This window comes from Centroberyx gerrardi, chromosome 2 (genome assembly GCF_048128805.1).
Source record: "Centroberyx gerrardi isolate f3 chromosome 2, fCenGer3.hap1.cur.20231027, whole genome shotgun sequence".
Classification (NCBI taxonomy): Eukaryota; Metazoa; Chordata; class Actinopteri; order Beryciformes; family Berycidae; genus Centroberyx; species Centroberyx gerrardi.
In genome coordinates, this window is record NC_135998.1 from 31,686,862 (window position 1) to 31,704,936 (window position 18,075).

Here is an 18,075-nt window from a genome sequence, read left to right on the forward strand (position 1 = left end):
CAATAGCAGATTTCCAGTTCAGTACCCTACTTTTACTTACTTTGTCAGACTTCACCACAGATTTGGCTTTGGGGTTCAGTTAAATTAACGCTTTGGCTTTTTGTGCAATGTTCAATCGAGTCACATACTTCTATGTTGACTTTTTTTTTTTGCTTTTGAGTGAAGGTGCTGCAGCCTTTGCACCTGGAACAAAAATAAATGTATGTACATATCCATACACTTATACAAGCAGACACGCATATACATATAGCCGACACATACATACCGTACCTATACAAGCATATATACACATAAACATTAAAAAAAGAGGAGAAAAGGAAGGTAAGGTTGGGCCCAGTATGTAAGGAAAACGGAAACGGACGGACAAACCCGTCTTTATTTGTCACAAACAACCATTTTTCACATGCACGGCGACTTGCACACACACACATGCTTCCAATGGTGCCGTGAGATATGTCCTCCGCATTTATCCCATCCTGGCTCGTCCTCCTCCACAGGTGGGCCAGGAGCGGTGGGCAGCTTGCAGCGCAGCGCCGCGCCCGGGGACCAACTTCTTTTTCCGACCATCGCTGGTCAGGCGACGATCTTCTTGCATGTTTTTAGTGGGGGTTTCTTATCGGTGTTATATGGAGGAAACCCCAGGTGAGCACGGGGAGAACACGCAAACTCCACACAGAAAGGCCCCTTTTCATGAGATAACCCACCTGGGCACTAGGCACCGAAAGCATGGGGGGAACAGACCCCCACTGCCAACAGCGACCCAGGCGGGAATCGAACCCAGGACCTTCTTGCGAGGCGACAGCGCTACCACTGCGCCACCGTGCCTCTAGTTTGTATGTTTATGTATATTTACACATCTGTCCACACATATACAATATATTTATATATTATAATAACAATATAAAAATAATAATAATAATAATAATTAATATATTATCTGAAAATCCATCAGAGGAGAAAAGAGAAAGAGCAAGAAGAAGAAGATGGAGAGGAGATGGGTGATGTAGAGAAACGAGAGAAAAGTCAGTCTGGCCTGTTGCTGTGTGAGCGGGAAGATGAATGATGATGAAGCCTCTCTGTCTGAGAAATAAAGTCCAAATGAAGCCCATTCAGGCCATTTTCATACATTTTATTTATTTACAAGCTATTTTCTTCGTTTTCTTGAGATATCGCATTATTTATATCATTATCTTGAGATAAAACATTTTGATCCTCAACAGAGGATTAAACAATCTTCATTTAACCTTTATTCCTGTAGAAAACAAGATAGATGTTCAGCTTGAAGACAGATTGATCAAATAAAACAAAGATTAAAAGGGAAAATGTCTGACTGTAAATGTCTGTTCTTGTCCATGTAATGTTAAAACTCTGTTCAGTTTCCATTCACATACAATCCACTCTGTTTACAGTGACTGATGGATCATGTTTGTTTACAATGAAATGAGCAGTAACCTATATGAAAATACAAATGTTCATATGCTCACTGTGTGTGTGATTCTGTACAGAGTGAACTATCATTTCAGCAGCTGTCTTTGGTCAGCAGTGTGAGTGTTTCTCTCTCCTCTATCTGACACAGAGACACTGAGGAACCAGACCCAAACCAGAACCCAAACCCAGGGTAGAGTGGTTCAGTGAATGTGGAGTGGAAGGTGTGGATGTGGATCAGTGTGTCAGAGGAAACTCTGTAGAAGGACAGAGAGCCAGCAGGCCAGTCCAGATACACTGCTACTCTGTCAGAGTCAGAGGAGGAGGGGGAAGGTATGACTGTTGGTCTGTTATTATTGTGACAGACAGAGTAACTTTCAGCAAAGCACTCCAGGCTCCAGGACGTTTCATTCCCTCTAAGCCAGCAGTCACCCCCTCCTCTCCTTCTGATTCCTCTGTAAGTCACTCCTATATGAACGCCTCCTTTCCTCTCGACCTCCCAGTAACAGCGACCAGTCAGACCATTTCTACACAGCAGCTGTTCCCAGAAGTCAAATCTCTCTGGGTGATCAGGATACGGCTGCTCCTCTCTCACTGCCGTCACCTTTCTGTTGTCTTCAGACAGGAGGAGCTTTCTGTGTGCTGTGTTTGGGTCCAGTGTGAGTTCACAGGCATCTGATGGAGAACAAGACACAATACAGCAGCAGGTTAGAATAGAATAGAATAGAATAGAATAGAATAGAATAGAATAGAATGCCTTTATTGTCCACACATGGACAATTTTGTTCGGATCAGCCACATACAAGACATACAGGGAGTTTGACATAAACCATCTAATACACCTGTTCTGGTTATTTGTTGATTTACTGACAGTATGACAATTACTTTCTTATTATAGCACATGATGTTATGAATGGATGTCACATACTGTGGTGTAGATGGGCTTTCCATCTAAATAGTTGAGTGTTTGCAGCTTTGTTTTCATTAATAAAACACTTACACTTTCTCAGACCTGGTTTCAACCACTGCACTCCACCATGGTCCACACTGGAGGAATAAACAAAGTCAGACCAGCAGATTCTCTTTGATGGTGGAAACATTTAAAAAACTTCCCTATGGATGATTTCCACTCATATCCACCATTAAACATGAAACAGTATTCCTCAGCTAGTCAGTGTGACAGAGAAAATGTGTGTGAGCTCTCAGCCTTCTAGCAGACGTTGCCTCTCCATACCTGAGAGAGTCCAGTCTCCAGTGTGGATCCTCCAGTCCAGCAGAGAGCAGCTTCACTCCTGAGGCTCCTGGATGATTGTAGCTCAGGTCCAGCTCTCTCAGATGGGACGGGTTGGAGCTCAGAGCTGAGGCCAGAGAAGCACAGCCTTCCTCTGTGAGCAGACAGCCTGACAGCCTGCACACACACACACACACACACACACACACACAAGCAGCAAACAGTGTGGCATAGTGTGTTCCAGTAAAAAATAATATTGATAGTCATCTCAGTTAAATTTTCCTCGATTTTGAAATAAAATCATCTCGATAACTTTCAATAACGACCACAGCAGAGTTCCTATCTTGAAGGATAATTCTGGTTATTTTCAACCAGGGCCTTATTTTCCTAGTTTTTCCCATCATGACGGTTGATTGACTTCACTGTAGTTTTACGTAGCTTCAGTTAAACAAGAGTGCCGCTGTGCAACACACACACACACACACACACACACACACAGCAAACACACTCTCCAACAGTTAAACTTGTCTTCAAACAGTTGTGACTGAATACTTGTGTTTAGTTTACTGTGTTCACCTGTCCTCTGTCCTGTCTATTGGTTTGCTATTTAAATTGCTTCCATCAGTGGCGCTATAGCGACATCATAAATTGAAATGGCCATAATTCATTGGCTTTAAGTCTGATACACTTGACATTTTGCACACTTCATCTTTGCACAAAGGCCCAACATTACCTGACAGGATGCAGTTGTACTCCAAAAAACATGGCCACCATCAGCCAATCAGGTTTCAGCATCAATTAGACAAGGTTAGCATTGGTCAATCAGCACATAATTTAATGGAAATGTGCAACTATGGACATTGAAGTACTGTGTAAAATGTGGAAGCAATCAGACATCAGGGGGTGATATAGTTAAAATTCAAATATCTGACAATTAAAATGTAGAGATCTCTTGCTCTAATTTACCTATAGGTATGAAATGGATGTCAAAAGATTAATCTGGTCATGACAAACAACTTTGCCAATACAAGTCTTCATGCCAAATGTATTTGTTTCCCGCCATTTTGACTTTCACCAAATTTGACACACAGCATATCTGGACTGCCCCTAATAAAAGTTATGGATGGAAGTTATGGAAAATGGATTTTTGATATTCCATACCATGGCAACCAACCAGTTGGTTGCCAAAGTTCACAACAATGTTGTGGGTGTGACTCATTTTACAAAAACTGAAGGCTTTATTCTATCTTAAGCAAATTTGGTGGACATGTGTCGGTAGATTGCTGAAGGTAACTTGAAAAGTTTGGTGGCATTTATCCTACAGATGGCAGTATTGCAATATTCTAACTTTTAAAATGGCTATAACTCACTGGCTGTTAGGCTTTCAACATAGGTTGGACTCTCTCAAAACTTCCCTCTTTGTTTTGTTTCCCCCCTCTGCCACACTAAAGTGTGTGGCCTAGAGGTTAAGGCAGAGGTCTTCAAAGCACAAGATTATAATCCCATGTTAACACTATCTTCTCACAGCAGCAATGTTGTGTCTTCAAATCTCCATCTTGGTCTTTTCTATGTGGACTCCATGTCTCCATGTTTGCAGTAGACAGATGCAAATGAGTGAGCAGAAAATAATATTGCAGGCTATTTTGACAAAATGAGTTCGATTTAACTAGAAAGTTTTTTAACTGCCTCATTTGTTCACGCAGATTCCATGATATATAGCAGAAGAATTTCTTGATCTCCAAAATACATCAGCTTTTCAAGCCGTACACTCGTCAAGTCATACTGTGAGAAATGCAACAGTTGAGACTCTCCCCTACTGGCTCAGTGTGTATGTCAACTGCCTCTGGAGGCAAGGATCATGAGCAAGGATCATGAGATCATGATCATGAGTGGTGCAACTAAAAGTCAAATGTTTTTCACTTCCATTGTACCTTGAGGTGCTCAAATGACAAATAGTCACCTTGTGAACATGCAGTTTTGAGATTTGACATCCTATTCCATTGTAGTGTACTGAGTATGAAAAGGTGCCTATATTCCCATTAAATGAACGTCACTAAGTCCAAGTCAGCCTTATTGCCAAGGACAGCAGACCTGCCAAGTCTCCAGACACTTGGTCACATGAGAGCACTATTCTCTGCAAGCTCACAATAATAGCATGAATAGTATGGTCAATTAATGATAATTTCTTTCTCATATTTGGACAAATTAGCACCTTGTGCTTGGACCCTGTTCATTGCCACATGCAGCTGTATTATGTTTTTTATTTTTATTTTTTTATTCTAGCAATAAAGAACTGTTTTAAATGAAAGTTGACTGCTTGATCTATTCAGTGTTTATTCAGGAGAAAAACTAACCCTTTAAACTCAACAGAAGTAGTGATTTTACATTGCGATACAACTATATCACCTAATTTTAAATACGGTAACATCTTCAGCCATATCTCCTAGCACTAATATTGTTGTTTGTTTATTCTTGAGGATTGCTTTTGCAAGCTTTTGTACAGGTTTTAAAGAGATTCTAGCTCTCAGTGTAAACTGTTAGTGTTGGATTTTCTCTTGCATTTTCTAGTACACTGCTCTGAAATTAGTTTTGATAGTGCAGAAACTGTAATTGTCTCCAATATTAACAGTTGACCAAGGAACGGGTTTGTGTTTTTATTTCAGTGCTTGACTCAATTTATGACAGAATTGAATTTAAGGTATCAACAACAGAGGCAGTAAGGAGAGGAAATAATGAAATATTCTCACAGACTAGAAAATAGCGTCAAATGTTGGTATCTCAGCTGGTTTCAAAAATCACATCAGCAGGAAAATCTTACAGAGGTCAGGTATTTTCACTGACATTAATGGAGCATGGCGTTAGTTCAGGCAGAACACTGTAGTCGTGCTGTGCCCAGCTGATCAGTTATCAGCTGTTTCATCCAAACAACTCTCCAGCTGATCACTACCAGCTGACTTTCAATCACCAATCACATTCAAACAAGTCAATGAGGCGGTTGAATCTGTCAGCTCACACTCTCACTCTGCTGTTCATTCATGCCACTGCTGCTAGAGACCTGGTTGCTGCAAAACTCCCTCCACCTCCCCATCCTCCTCCTGTTATTGTCTGTACATAGGATGTTGTGTAATCTCATGCACGCTGCTTGGATTCATACAAATATATATATATATATATATATATATATATATACTGTATATATACTGTATATATGTATATATAAATACAACTGTATAACCATTTGCAATAAATGGTCTAAACTCCTTTGACGCAAGTGTCTCTGACTGAAATGTGCATGTAAAGCAGAATTTAAATGGTGGTCTGTTGAACAGTATCAGTAATCCTGACCTGAGAGTTTCCAGTTTACAGTGTGGACTCCCCAGTCCAGCAGAGAGCAGCTTCACTCCTGAATCCTGCAGGTCGTTGTTACTCAGGTCCAGCTCTCTCAGACTAGAGGACTGGGAGCTGAGAACTGAGGCCAGAGCTTCACAGCTTCTTTCTGACAGCTGACAGCCACTCAGCCTGAGGAAGAATTAGTGATGAACAACAACTTTAAAAGTATTTCTTTTTTCTCTCTTGTATAAAAGTCATATATTGAATCTATTCAGTTATCTATGCACTTACACAGCTTTATTGGATGCTTTGACCACTGGCAGCAGCCTCAGAAGAGCCTCCTCTGAAGCAGAGTATTTCTTCAGGTCAAACACGTCCAGTTCTTTTTCTGATGACAGTAAGATGAAGACCAGAGCCGACCACTGAGCAGGGGAGAGTTTGAATGTGGAGAGACTTCCTGTTTTCAGGTACCGTTGGATCTCCTCCAGTAGAGAACGGTCATTCAGCTCATTCAGACAGTGGAACAGATTGATGTTCCTCTCTGGAGAGGGATTCTCCCTGATCTTCTTCTGGACGTACTGGACTGTTTCCTGATCGGTCTGTGAGCTACTTCCTGTCTGTGTCAGCAGGCCTCGTAGGAGAGTCTGATTGGTCTCCAGTGAAAGGCCCAGGAGGAAGCGTAGGAACAAGTCCAGGTGTCCATTTGGACTCTGTAGGGCCTTGTCCACAGCATTCTGGTAGAGGTGATTTACCTGAGATTTGTCTCTGGATGTTGATTGAGTTTCTGACAGTACATTGACACCAGAGTCGATGAATGAGACGATGACATAAACAGCAGCCAGAAACTCCTGAATGCTCAGATGGACAAAGCAGAAAACCTTGTCCTGGTACAGCCCACACTCCTCTTTAAAGATCTGCGTGAACACTCCTGAGTACTCTGAGGCTGCTCTGATATCAATGCCACACTCTGTCAGGTCTGCTTCATAGAAGATCAGGTTGCCTTTCTCCAGCTGCTCAAATGCCAGTTTTCCCAGAGATTTAATCATCTTCCTGCTCTCTGTAGTCCAGAGTGGATCTGTCTCAGCTCTCCCATGATACTTGACATTTCCCACTTTGGACTGAACCACCAGGAAATGGATGTACATCTCAGTCAGGGTCTTGGGCAGGTCTCCTCTCTCATCTGTTCTCAACACATGCTGCAGAACTGTAGCAGTGATCCAGCAGAAGACTGGGATGTGGCACATGATGTGGAGGCTTCGTGAAGTCTTGATGTGGGAGATGATTCTGCTGGCCTGCTCCTCATCTCTGAATCTCTTCCTGAAGTACTCCTCCTTCTGTGGGTCAGTGAAGCCTCTCACCTCTGTCACCATGTCAACGCACTCAGGAGGGATCTGATTGGCTGCTGCAGGTCGTGTGGTTATCCAGAGGCGAGCAGAGGGAAGCAGTTTCCCCTTGATGAGGTTTGTCAGCAGCACGTCCACTGAGGTTGACTCTGTAACATCAGTCAGGATCTCGTTGTTCTTGAAGTCTAGAGGAAGTCGACACTCATCCAGACCGTCAAAGATGAACACAACCTGGAACTTGTCGAACCTGCAGATTCCTGCTTCTTTGGTCTCAATAAAGAAGTGATGAAGAAGTTCCACCAAGCTGTAATTTTTCTCTTTCAGAAGATTCAGCTCTCGGAAAGTGAATGGAAATGTGAACCATATGTCCTGGTTGGCTTTGTCTTCAGCCCAGTCCAGAGTGAACTTCTGTGTTAAGACTGTTTTCCCAATGCCAGCAACTCCCTTTGTCATCAGTGTTCTGGTTGGTTGATCTCTTCCAGGTAAGGGTTTAAAGATGTCTTCACATCTGATTGTTCTTTCTGGTCTCGCTGGTTTCCTGGATGCTGCTTCAATCTGTCTGACCTCATGTTCATCATTGACCTCTCCACTCCCTCCCTCTGTGATGTAAAGCGCTGTGTAGATCTGATTCAGAAGTGTTGGGTTTCCTGCTTTAGCAATCCCTTCAAACATACACTGAAACTTCTCCTTCAGATTGGATTTGAGTTTACGCTGGCAGATGGCGGCAAAAGTTTCTGAATGAACAAAATAAAGAACAAATAACGTTAATGAGTGGATGTTTCGGTAAACATGAGAAATGTGAACATTTCCTGGTAAATGTATATATATCTCCACTCCATGGCATCTATTCAGCTCATCACTGGTGAGTGTACAAACAGGTCCTGACTATGTGTGCAGCTCAATGTGAAAGGCAACTGGTGTGGTGCCTTTTTTTTTCCCCGACGTGCATCACTGTCACTGCGTATTACACTCACATTAACAAATTAATCATTTTACCAGATTATCCAGAGGCATTGTGCTCAGTTACCTTTTCAACCTTGAACTGAATAGTGTCACGGCACACCATACCCGATTGTCGGGAGTGGCTGTTGTGGGGTGGGCTTACCTAATCGCGCAGCCGGCAGTAGTTGGGGAAGGGGGGTGTGTCGGAGTGATTGGGGGATCTTCAGTACATGTGTGAGTGTGGCACAGCGGGGGAGCCCACGAGAGATTGCAAGGGAATTCTCCTGTGTTTTGCGAGTGACGAGAAAAGGTCACGGACAAGAAGTGTTTGGCCTCTCCCAAAAGTTTTAAGTTTACTTTAGTCTGCATCTCATGTGTTAACTAAATGAAATGTCAAAGGAGCACCGAGGCGAACCGGATTCCGAGAGCAGAAGGAGCGTGCTGGCCGGGTTTCATGAGCAGGAACTGCGTCTATCTCCTGAGCGTTTTCGGGTAATCATGTATGCACGGGCAGCCTGGCCCTGGAAGCCCTAGACAAACACTGTGGTCAGTGTCTTGCACAGTTTGCCCAGGGTTTGGTTTGCTGTGACAATAGGTTTGGCAAATGTTTTTCCATCATGTTAAACCTGTTAAAAGCCTCTTACTGCTCTGCAGACAGTCAGCCAGATCCTCCTGCTTCATTCTCCTCAGGAACTGCAGTGTGATCTTCAGAAAAGCCTTTCTGCTCCTCCTCTGCTCTTCCTCCTCACCGTCCACCACCTCCTCATCTGCCCTCTGCCTCTCTAAGCATTCTGGGTAATGTGCACTCAGAACCCTCTGGAACCTTTTCAGCTCGTTCTTCACAAAGGTGACAATGTTCTCCTCAAGCAGCTGGAACAGAATAATATATGAATTAAACGTTTTTATTAAAATCATGGAACACAACATCAGATCCATCTTGCATAGACTGAAAGTCCACTGGTCTAAAGAGTGCTGCATGGAGACTGAATGTTTGTTTTGCATTTCACTTGTTGGTGAAGTAAAAGGTGTTGTTGTGCATTTACACACCATAAATGTGGAGTCCAGGTCTGTTTGATGCTCCTGGACAGACTGACCACTGGGAACCTCTGACCTCTTCTGGTGGAGTCTGGGACACACACACACACACACACACACACACAAACTTTAAATACTTTAATTTAATTCACTCATTCACAGATTCAAAGGTTCTACAGTGATGGACACTTAAAGGAATAGTTCACCCACAAATAAATATGTTGTCAATATCTTCTCCCCCTCATGTCAGCTGAAACACTGGTGAAGTTTGTATGTCAGTATAACACACAGTGAGCTAGCTGGCACAGCTTCATATCAGCCTTCTCCAAAACAACTGTTTCTTTAGAGTTCCAGAAAGCCGTTCAGTTCAGCCAAGACATAAAATTACTTCAAACAGCAGAATGCAAGCGTTGTGAAGCCAACGATTGCACTGTGGGTCCAAAAGTCCAATGTTTACCTCATTATCTCCTAGATTTTTCCCTCTCTCAGAGCTCTGGTCACTCTACAGAGATTACTGCTGCCTTCAGGTGCTGCTCGTCAACTTGTACTTCTGAGATTTACAGTCATAAATACAACTCATCATGTATTCAAGTACTTTTTAGACAGAAATAAGAAAATGCACTCTGAAACAAAAGTTGCTTTTTGGTGACTATTTTAGAAACCAAGTGGTACAAAGCTACTTTGTGCTGCAAAGTTTATTGGCTAAAATTTAAACAGAGTGAGAATGTCAAATCTTGGCATCTTGGATATCATGTAAAATTCAACTTTGTTCCATTTATATCACATTATTGGGTCGCTCAAGTGTGCTCTACCCATAATTACAATATTCCCAGCAGCATTTGAAGGCAGCATCTGCTTGCTACTGTTGTGACGGTTGTTGCAGTGCAGAATCTAGGAGATAATGAGGTAAATATTGGACTTTTGGACCCACAGTGCAATCGTTTCGCTTCAGAGTCAGTTTGGAGTCATGGTTTATGGTCATTTTTTACCTTTTTGAAACTGTAACAAAATGGTTTCCATCCAGTTGTTTTGGAGAGGGCTGCTACGAAGCTGTGCCAGCAAACTCGCTGTGTGTTATATTGACATACAATACAATACATCAGGGATGCTGTGGGTATACTAGAAGATACAGAGGATCGCCATCACACAGGAGTGTTAACTGGCTAACAGTATGAAGAGCCAGACCAATTTTTAACTTTTATCAATAGAGTGGTGTCCATGGTTGAGCAGAATAGGGATACGCAGACCGGTCACTCTTCATGGACACACAGCTGGGTACAGGAGAGTCTGGTTCCCAGGTGTGAATATATTACTGTATGTATGTGAAGAAGAGTGATGCTGAAAAAGAGCATGCATGCTCAGCAAATGTTCTCTGCATTAGTAATAGTTAAAGCATGAATACAGTAACATTTTAATGCTAGTAACAACTTACATCTTTTCAGAAGAATGGTGTTCATCTTTAAAATAAATTTCATCAGTCTTTGACTGGTCGCTCTTCATGGACACACAGCTGGGTTGAGGAGAGTCTGGTCTCTCCTGCTGGATCCTGGTAGACAGAGAAGAAGACCACTAAGGCAGGACATTCACTTTTTAATGAAGCAGCCACAGTAGCAGGTGGATACCCAAGAACTACCAGCTAGGTCTAAACACAACAAGAATCAGCACACCAAAATAATAATAATAATAATAATAATAAAATAATAATAATAATAATAATAATAATAATAATAATAATAATAAAAAGAAGAAGAAGAAGAAAGTTGCCCTCTTCCCACTGAATTATTTCTCCTCTCTCCTCATGCTATTGGCTCTCTTAATAAAATCCCCCTCTCTCTCTCCTTAACTCTTATCCTACTCTCTCTTACATGATTGTTCCAGGTTAGCAGGAATATTGTAAGGTCACTGCAGCCTTCACCTTTGCTAGCTTCACCGATACAAGCTGCATTTATTTCCTAAAAATTAAGAATAATAATAACCAGAAGAGTTCACATTTTTGGAAGATTTTTTTTAAGTGTGCTTGCTTCAGTATGACAGTTAAACAGCTGCTAATTTTTAAAGTTGTTTACAATTTGACCACCAGATTTCACTTTTGACTCTGCTACATTCAACTCCATAGATCAATATGTAGCAATAAAAGTGTCTTAAAAACAGTGTAGTAGCAGTAACAGAGTTCTAGCAGAATATACATTAAAAGTATGACTTGTAGTTGAAATAGTGTTTCAGTGCAGTACACCTTTCAAAATATGAGTAGTGGTAGTACTAGTTATAGCGCTTTAGTGGAGTATACCATTAAAATTATAAATACGTTGAAGTATGCTGAAGTAGTGTTTCAGCGGAATATGCCTTTAATAGTAGAAGTAGTAGTAGAAATAGTGTTTAAGTGGAATGTGCCTTTAAATGTTTACAGAGCAGTAGTAGGAGCAGCAGTGTTTTAGTGGAACAAACCTTTAAGAGTATGTGTTGTAATAGAAACAGTGTTGATACAGTGAAAGTCTATGAAGTGCATTAAGCAGCATGTATTTCATCGCTCCTGCTTTTATTGAAATATAAAGTCACTGCATGGAAAGATGATCAGATAACATATCAATATCATTTTGATACAGGTCTTGACCTGAATAAACATGAACAACCAGCTGATATAAAATAACATCAGGATCAGAGTCCAATCTGAAGTCTGTGGCAGAGAATCAGGAAGTAGTTTTATGACGCATCTATCAAATGGTGAAGTTTAACCTCATCGTCTACAGTGAACCAAAGAGCCTTCCTGCTCTGATTAAAACAGGATTAAAAATGTTACAACTAATTTACATGTTCAGGACGTTAACGTTAACACCCAAACACTGATGTGTTCACAAACTGTCGCAAAGTGTTTTATGTTTCAAACTGAAACAGTGAGTTTCACCCTCCTAATCACAAACAGAGGCTTATTCTGTATGATTGCCTTATTACAGTTAAATCAATCAACAGTAAGCATTAACAGGTTGAAGAATAACACTCTATAAACTGTAATGAAAAGTGTTTGCTACAATACCTTTTCATGTTGGAAATAGCCTGCTGCCTCGCCAGTAAGTGAATGTGAATGTAGACTACTGGCTTGATACAGAGAGAGAGAGAGAGAGAGAAAGAGAGAGAGAGAGAGAGAGAGAGAGAGAGAGAGAAAGAGAGAGAGAGAGAGAGAGAGATAAATCATTAATCAACAGTCTCAGGGAAGAAGGCAGACTAATTTGATTTCATTCCTGTCTCATCAGGAAATATCAGTGTCACATTGGTAAAACAAGACTAAGATTCTAACAGCCCCGCTGAATGTATGAATGTGCAAAATACTATTAACACCTGCTCTATCCAACAGATTCACTAACCAGGTTTATACAGAGAGAAGGACTTTTAATCCTGAGGGACAACTGAGACTTTAAAGTTTCAAAAGGTTTTTGTGTGAACCTCAGTTTTGTGGAGGTTGTGATGTTTTGTACACAGCGTATTAACAGAAACATAACATGTATCTGAACATTCAGACTAGTTCTGAGACTTCCTGCATATTTCACCAATGTAATGAATGGAGATTACAACCTAACTAGTGTTTATCCATCTTCCACTTAAAGTCACAAATAAAACAGAATGTTCTTTTTGGCCACAAAGACAACAAATGTTGGATATGATGGCACTGCGAACGCCATCTGCAAGCAACAGTTGCATGATTTGAAAGATTTTAAGTCAACTATACAGTCATAGCATACAATGTCAGCTAGCTCTACGAACCAGTAATCCCTTAAAATAACTTAACATTTATATTATTATTCACCCCTTAATTCATGCAAAATCTGTAAAATGCAAACATTTATTAAGGGAGTTATTAATGGAGGAGACCCCATCAAAACCCCCTTAAACACCCCTTAATTTTTCCTTTCTGATGAAATTCAGGGAGTGTATTCATCAAACAATAATGTTACCTTGGAAGATGTTTGCCTGGTGAATTCACATCCAGATCAAGTCACAGAGACTTTCTGTCTTCATCTGTAGAGGAAACACTGACAGAGAAGACGCTGCTTATTCTCCTGCGTCAGTTCTGGGTTTCTGTGTTCATTTGATCTGAGGCTGCTGTCACATCCTCATAACTTCACTATCAAAGTCTAGAAACATCAGTCTGACACCAAACCGGTCTAATCTGTGGCCAGAAACCAAGTTTAAGGCATAGAAATCACAGATCAGGTGATGTAGTTCTACTGTGTGTCCACTAGATGGAGACATTAACCACATCATCTACAGTGAACTAAACAGCAGACCAGCACACAGAGATGTAACACATGGAGGAGAAATTTATATCGCTTTAAAATTCAGTGACAGAACGAGAATGAGAGTATAGACCTAAAATCTGTCTGACTTCAGCTGCAATATCAAAAAAGTTTCTTGCTGAGGTGGAGCGCTGTTAAACTCTTCCATTTTGATTATATCTAGAGATTTTACTGTCTTGTTAACTTTGTTTTTTACTTTACACTTTATTTTACAAGACATTTATTGTATTTTAACGTATGCACAGTTTTCTGTTGTTGGTTGCAACTTTCATGTTTGAGTTGTAGCTTACTTTTTACACTGATATTGATATGAAAATACATCTAAACAGTTTATTGGCTCTTCTGCTCTAACAGGGATGTGAGCTGGCATCCAGAATACTGTTTTATACCAGTCCTTTCCTTGTCAGTCCAGCAGGGGGAGCTGCTGATCTGAAACTGCCCTCTAGAGTCTATAATAGTAGCACAATATGATTCACCACACATTACCTATATACCTACCGCATGTATTTACCGTGCTACTCCTGTATAGACAGAAAAAGAAAATGTTCAATATGCCGCTGCTTTACTTTCCCAGCAGAGACAGAGAGCAGAGCAACAATATAAAACGACAGTAAAGCAGCCGACCTGCACACATGCTGTAGCAGTACAGTCCACAAGAGGGCGACCTCACTCCACTAAAACCTCCTGAACAGATCCACGACCTGAACGCAATATGACCTGAACACAGAGAAGAGCTGCTGGAAACTCTGAGCATGTCAACACTGTCAATGTTATCACTCTAAAGAGAGTTTTTTACAGTCTAAAATGTTTTGTCTCAGTTGTTTTCTGAGGTAAAATCGGCCTGTGTTTTGGGAGTATAGGTTCCAAAATGGGTAACATTGAGTAGAATAAGATGTAAGAAAGGATCTACAATGAAATTCTTTTGAAAATCGTTAAACATTTATAAAACCTGGAGTAAAATGTACCTAAAATAGAACTGAAAAGTGGTTCCATATGAAATGCTGGATCTTGTCTTCTGCCTGTTGGAGCACTTTGACATAAAATCTGACTGTGCTCTTTCTTTAATGTGACTTTGATTGTCGGCTATTTTGCTTTCTTATATTTTCGTATGTTGTTTGTCTGTGACTTTCATGTTTCTCATGATGCTGCTTTCTTATCTAGATCCAATTTTTTTCCCACCTAAGAATAAAATGAAATGGATTTTTGGATCCCATTTACAAATCGTTCTGTTCTTAAAATGGGTGCAATAATGTCAGTAGAAATGACATATGATGAAGTTATTACATATTTTAACACGTTACTGAAGTTTTAAAAATATTTTGCTAACAACCGTGGTGTGGATGTTGTGTTCTCCTCACAAAGCCATGAAATGCTGAATGCTAAGTGAAGTCTGTCTGGCAGATTCACCTCAAGTAATAAAGTAATGCAGAATAGAAGAAGCATGGAAAACAGAAAAATTCAATATTAATGCCTGTATGTAAAGTCATTACCTACTCACCTAGACTGAAAGGGGACGGGGCCAGAATACCTTATTTGGGCCAAAAAATGATGTCATGCATGAGACAATTTGACATCTTCCTTGATTTTGAGATGAAATGACTCACAACTTATAAAATAACAGAACAAGATATTGGTTTATTTTAAGGCAATTATAATCACATCTAAATGATAATACAAACATTATTCTCACATTAAGGTGTGTGTGTGTGTGTGTGTGTGTGTAAAGTAGTCTAGCTCGAATGTCAAGGAAGGTGGTAGGTAGGCAGACTCAGCAGACATCTTGATTTCGCAGAGGTGAATATTTATTTACAGTGCTCTCCATTACATGTGTAACTCAGGCAAAATAACAAAAAAACACAAGGAAAATATCTCAGAAAATTAACTCATAATGAATCAAACAAAAGGCACGTGTTTGTGGCAGCACTGCCTCTCCTCTCCTGCCGAGGAGCAAAAACCCATCTGACTATATAGGGTGTTCAATTCACACCTAGACTGCTTCAGCCAGTATCATAACAATGAAGGTTAATCTTACACAGTAACCTTAATACAAGGAAATCAAATAACATTCTTGGACTCATTTACAAGCTCATTTACATTACTAAATGGCTCTATAAAAGGTAAGTAATCCTAACACATTACTTTAGAATGCTTCAAACAAACAAAAGAAACATTCCTACAAAAAGAAAACCCTTCCACTTGGTTTGGCCCAGTGATGTCAGCATGACATCACCAATACCATAAAAATCAGGAAATGCTGGGCGGGCCCCTCCCAAACAGTAGTCCCGCATGGTGGGTCTGAACCAAGGAGCAAACAATGGTAAGTATGAACAAAGGAACAAATGATTAAACAATGTTCCAACCTGCAACATAATAAAGATATAACTGAAACTAACTTATGGCTGTGTGTTTGCTTTAACCTACTCATGTGCTTTGATGTAAACTGTAACATAATGCTAACACAAACAAACCCGGGATAGTAAGTGATGCAATGTTACAATAGCAATGGTAAATTATAACCACATGAACACATGCAGAAATAAGATGGTGTACTGTATAAGATGAACATACAAGGGACAAGTGGTGAGTAAAGGAGAGTTCTCACCCACTTTGTCACAGTGTGTGAGATCCTGTCCAGAGTGAACTATCATTTCAGCAGCTGTCTTTGGTCACAGTGTGAGTGTTTCTCTCTCCTCTATCTGACACAGAGACACTGAGGAACCAGGCCCAGACCAGAACCCAAACCCAGGGTAGAGTGGTTCAGTGAATGTGGAGTGGAAGGTGTGGATGTGGATCAGTGTGTCAGAGGAAACTCTGTAGAAGGACAGAGAGCCAGCAGGCCAGTCCAGATACACTGCTACTCTGTCAGAGTCAGAGGAGGAGGGGGAAGGCATGACTGTTGGTCTGTTATTGTGACAGGCAGAGTAACTGTTAGCAAAGCAGTCCAGACTCCAGGACGTTTCATCCCCTCCAAGCCTGCAGTCTTCACCCCCTCCTCTCCTGCTGATTCCTCTGTAAGTCACTCCTATATGAACGCCTCCTTTCCTCTCGACCTCCCAGTAACAGCGACCAGTCAGACCATTTCTACACAGCAGCTGATCACAGCAGTCAAATCTCTCTGGGTGATCAGGATACGGCTGCTCCTCTCTCACTGTCACCTTTCTGTTGTCTTCAGACAGGAGGAGCTTTCTGTGTGCTGTGTTTGGGTCCAGTGTGAGTTCACAGGCATCTGATGGAGAGAACAAGACACAATACAGCAGCAGGTTAGAATAGAATAGAATAGAATGAACCAAACAAGTGTAAAGAAAGGAGTAGTCAGAGAAAGAAGAACATTTTGTTTGAGTTTTGCTCCTTTGATTTAATTTGACTTGTAAAGGCCTGCTTAATTTCTTTGAATGTATTTATGTATGTATTTGAGTTATACTTTGTTCGGACACAACGCCAACAAGAACACATCAAGACCAAAAAACTGTGATTAACTCACCTGTGTGTTGGAACCTTATGGCGTATAGTGGAAGAAGCCATGACAGTACTCACTCAGTCAGCTGTCTTCCAGACTGATACTCCTGCGTTGAGCTGTCAGGAGTATGGAAGCCCATTCCCGCCACTCAATAAAATGAACTACTCAATTCTGACTTTATATCTCAGAATTCTGACTTTTTCTCAGAATTGTGACTTTATATCTCAGAATTCTGACTTTTTTTCTCAGAATTCTAACTATTTTTTTTCATGATTCTGAGTTTATATCTCGGAATTCTGACCTTTTTTTTTTGCGCTAGAAAAAAAGATTTCTTTTTTTCTAGCGCAAAAAAAAAAGGTCAGAATTCCGAGATATAAACTCAGAATCATGAAAAAAAATAGTTAGAATTCTGAGAAAAAAAGTCAGAATTCTGAGATATAAAGTCACAATTGCGAGAAAAAAACTCAAAATTGAGTCGTTTTTTTATTTTATTGAGTGGCGGGAATGGGCTTCCATACATGAGAGATTTGCTGTTCTTGTCATTTGTTGAGGAAAAGCAACAAAACAAGGCCTTCGTCTTCTCGCCTCATAGCAGTTCTTGTGTTTTAGCAGATCATATGAACTGCAAACTGCAAGCCAACACAACAGAACATTTACTTTTGATAAGTCAAGTGGTCTATACTAATTTTACCTATAGGGCAACAAAACTAGAAAATGTCTGTCAGTATGGCTAATAGCATCTTTCAAATATGCAATAATAATGTAATATGTGCTCGATAATGCAATAAATTGTCAAATGTGTTAAAATGCCTCTGAATGAATTGAAAATGTAATAACACATGTTAATATTAGAAATTGTTGGATAATGTAATAACACTATATAAAATTATTACATTGCCCAACTTTATTATTTTAGGACTGGGAGTAACATGTTATAACTGATGATGTAATAATAATAGTGACAAATAATGTAATAACTTACAACTTATTACATTATAAATCAATATTATTTTATTACATGAT

At 40.4% G+C, this 18,075-nt stretch overlaps 2 protein-coding genes across 2 annotated transcripts; both read right to left on the reverse strand.

Moving 5' to 3' along the window:
- Positions 1-1,490: 1,490 nt before the first annotated feature.
- LOC139917361 (protein NLRC3-like) lies at positions 1,491-13,442 on the reverse strand. The gene is made up of 10 exons (XM_078286679.1): positions 13,254-13,442; positions 12,338-12,406; positions 10,739-10,852; positions 9,319-9,397; positions 8,916-9,141; positions 6,278-8,063; positions 6,002-6,175; positions 2,660-2,833; positions 2,426-2,472; positions 1,491-2,100 (listed from the first exon to the last, which is right to left on the reverse strand). The coding sequence occupies exons 2-10, from the start codon at positions 12,343-12,345 to the stop codon at positions 1,520-1,522; spliced, it is 3,189 nt and encodes a 1,062-aa protein (XP_078142805.1). The 5' UTR covers positions 12,346-12,406; positions 13,254-13,442; the 3' UTR covers positions 1,491-1,519.
- A 2,773-nt stretch (positions 13,443-16,215) lies between these two features.
- LOC144539913 (stonustoxin subunit beta-like) lies at positions 16,216-17,191 on the reverse strand. Its single transcript, XM_078286232.1, has 2 exons — positions 17,130-17,191; positions 16,216-16,943 (listed from the first exon to the last, which is right to left on the reverse strand). The coding sequence occupies exons 1-2, from the start codon at positions 17,189-17,191 to the stop codon at positions 16,262-16,264; spliced, it is 744 nt and encodes a 247-aa protein (XP_078142358.1). The 3' UTR covers positions 16,216-16,261.
- Between the last annotated feature and the right edge of the window lie 884 nt (positions 17,192-18,075).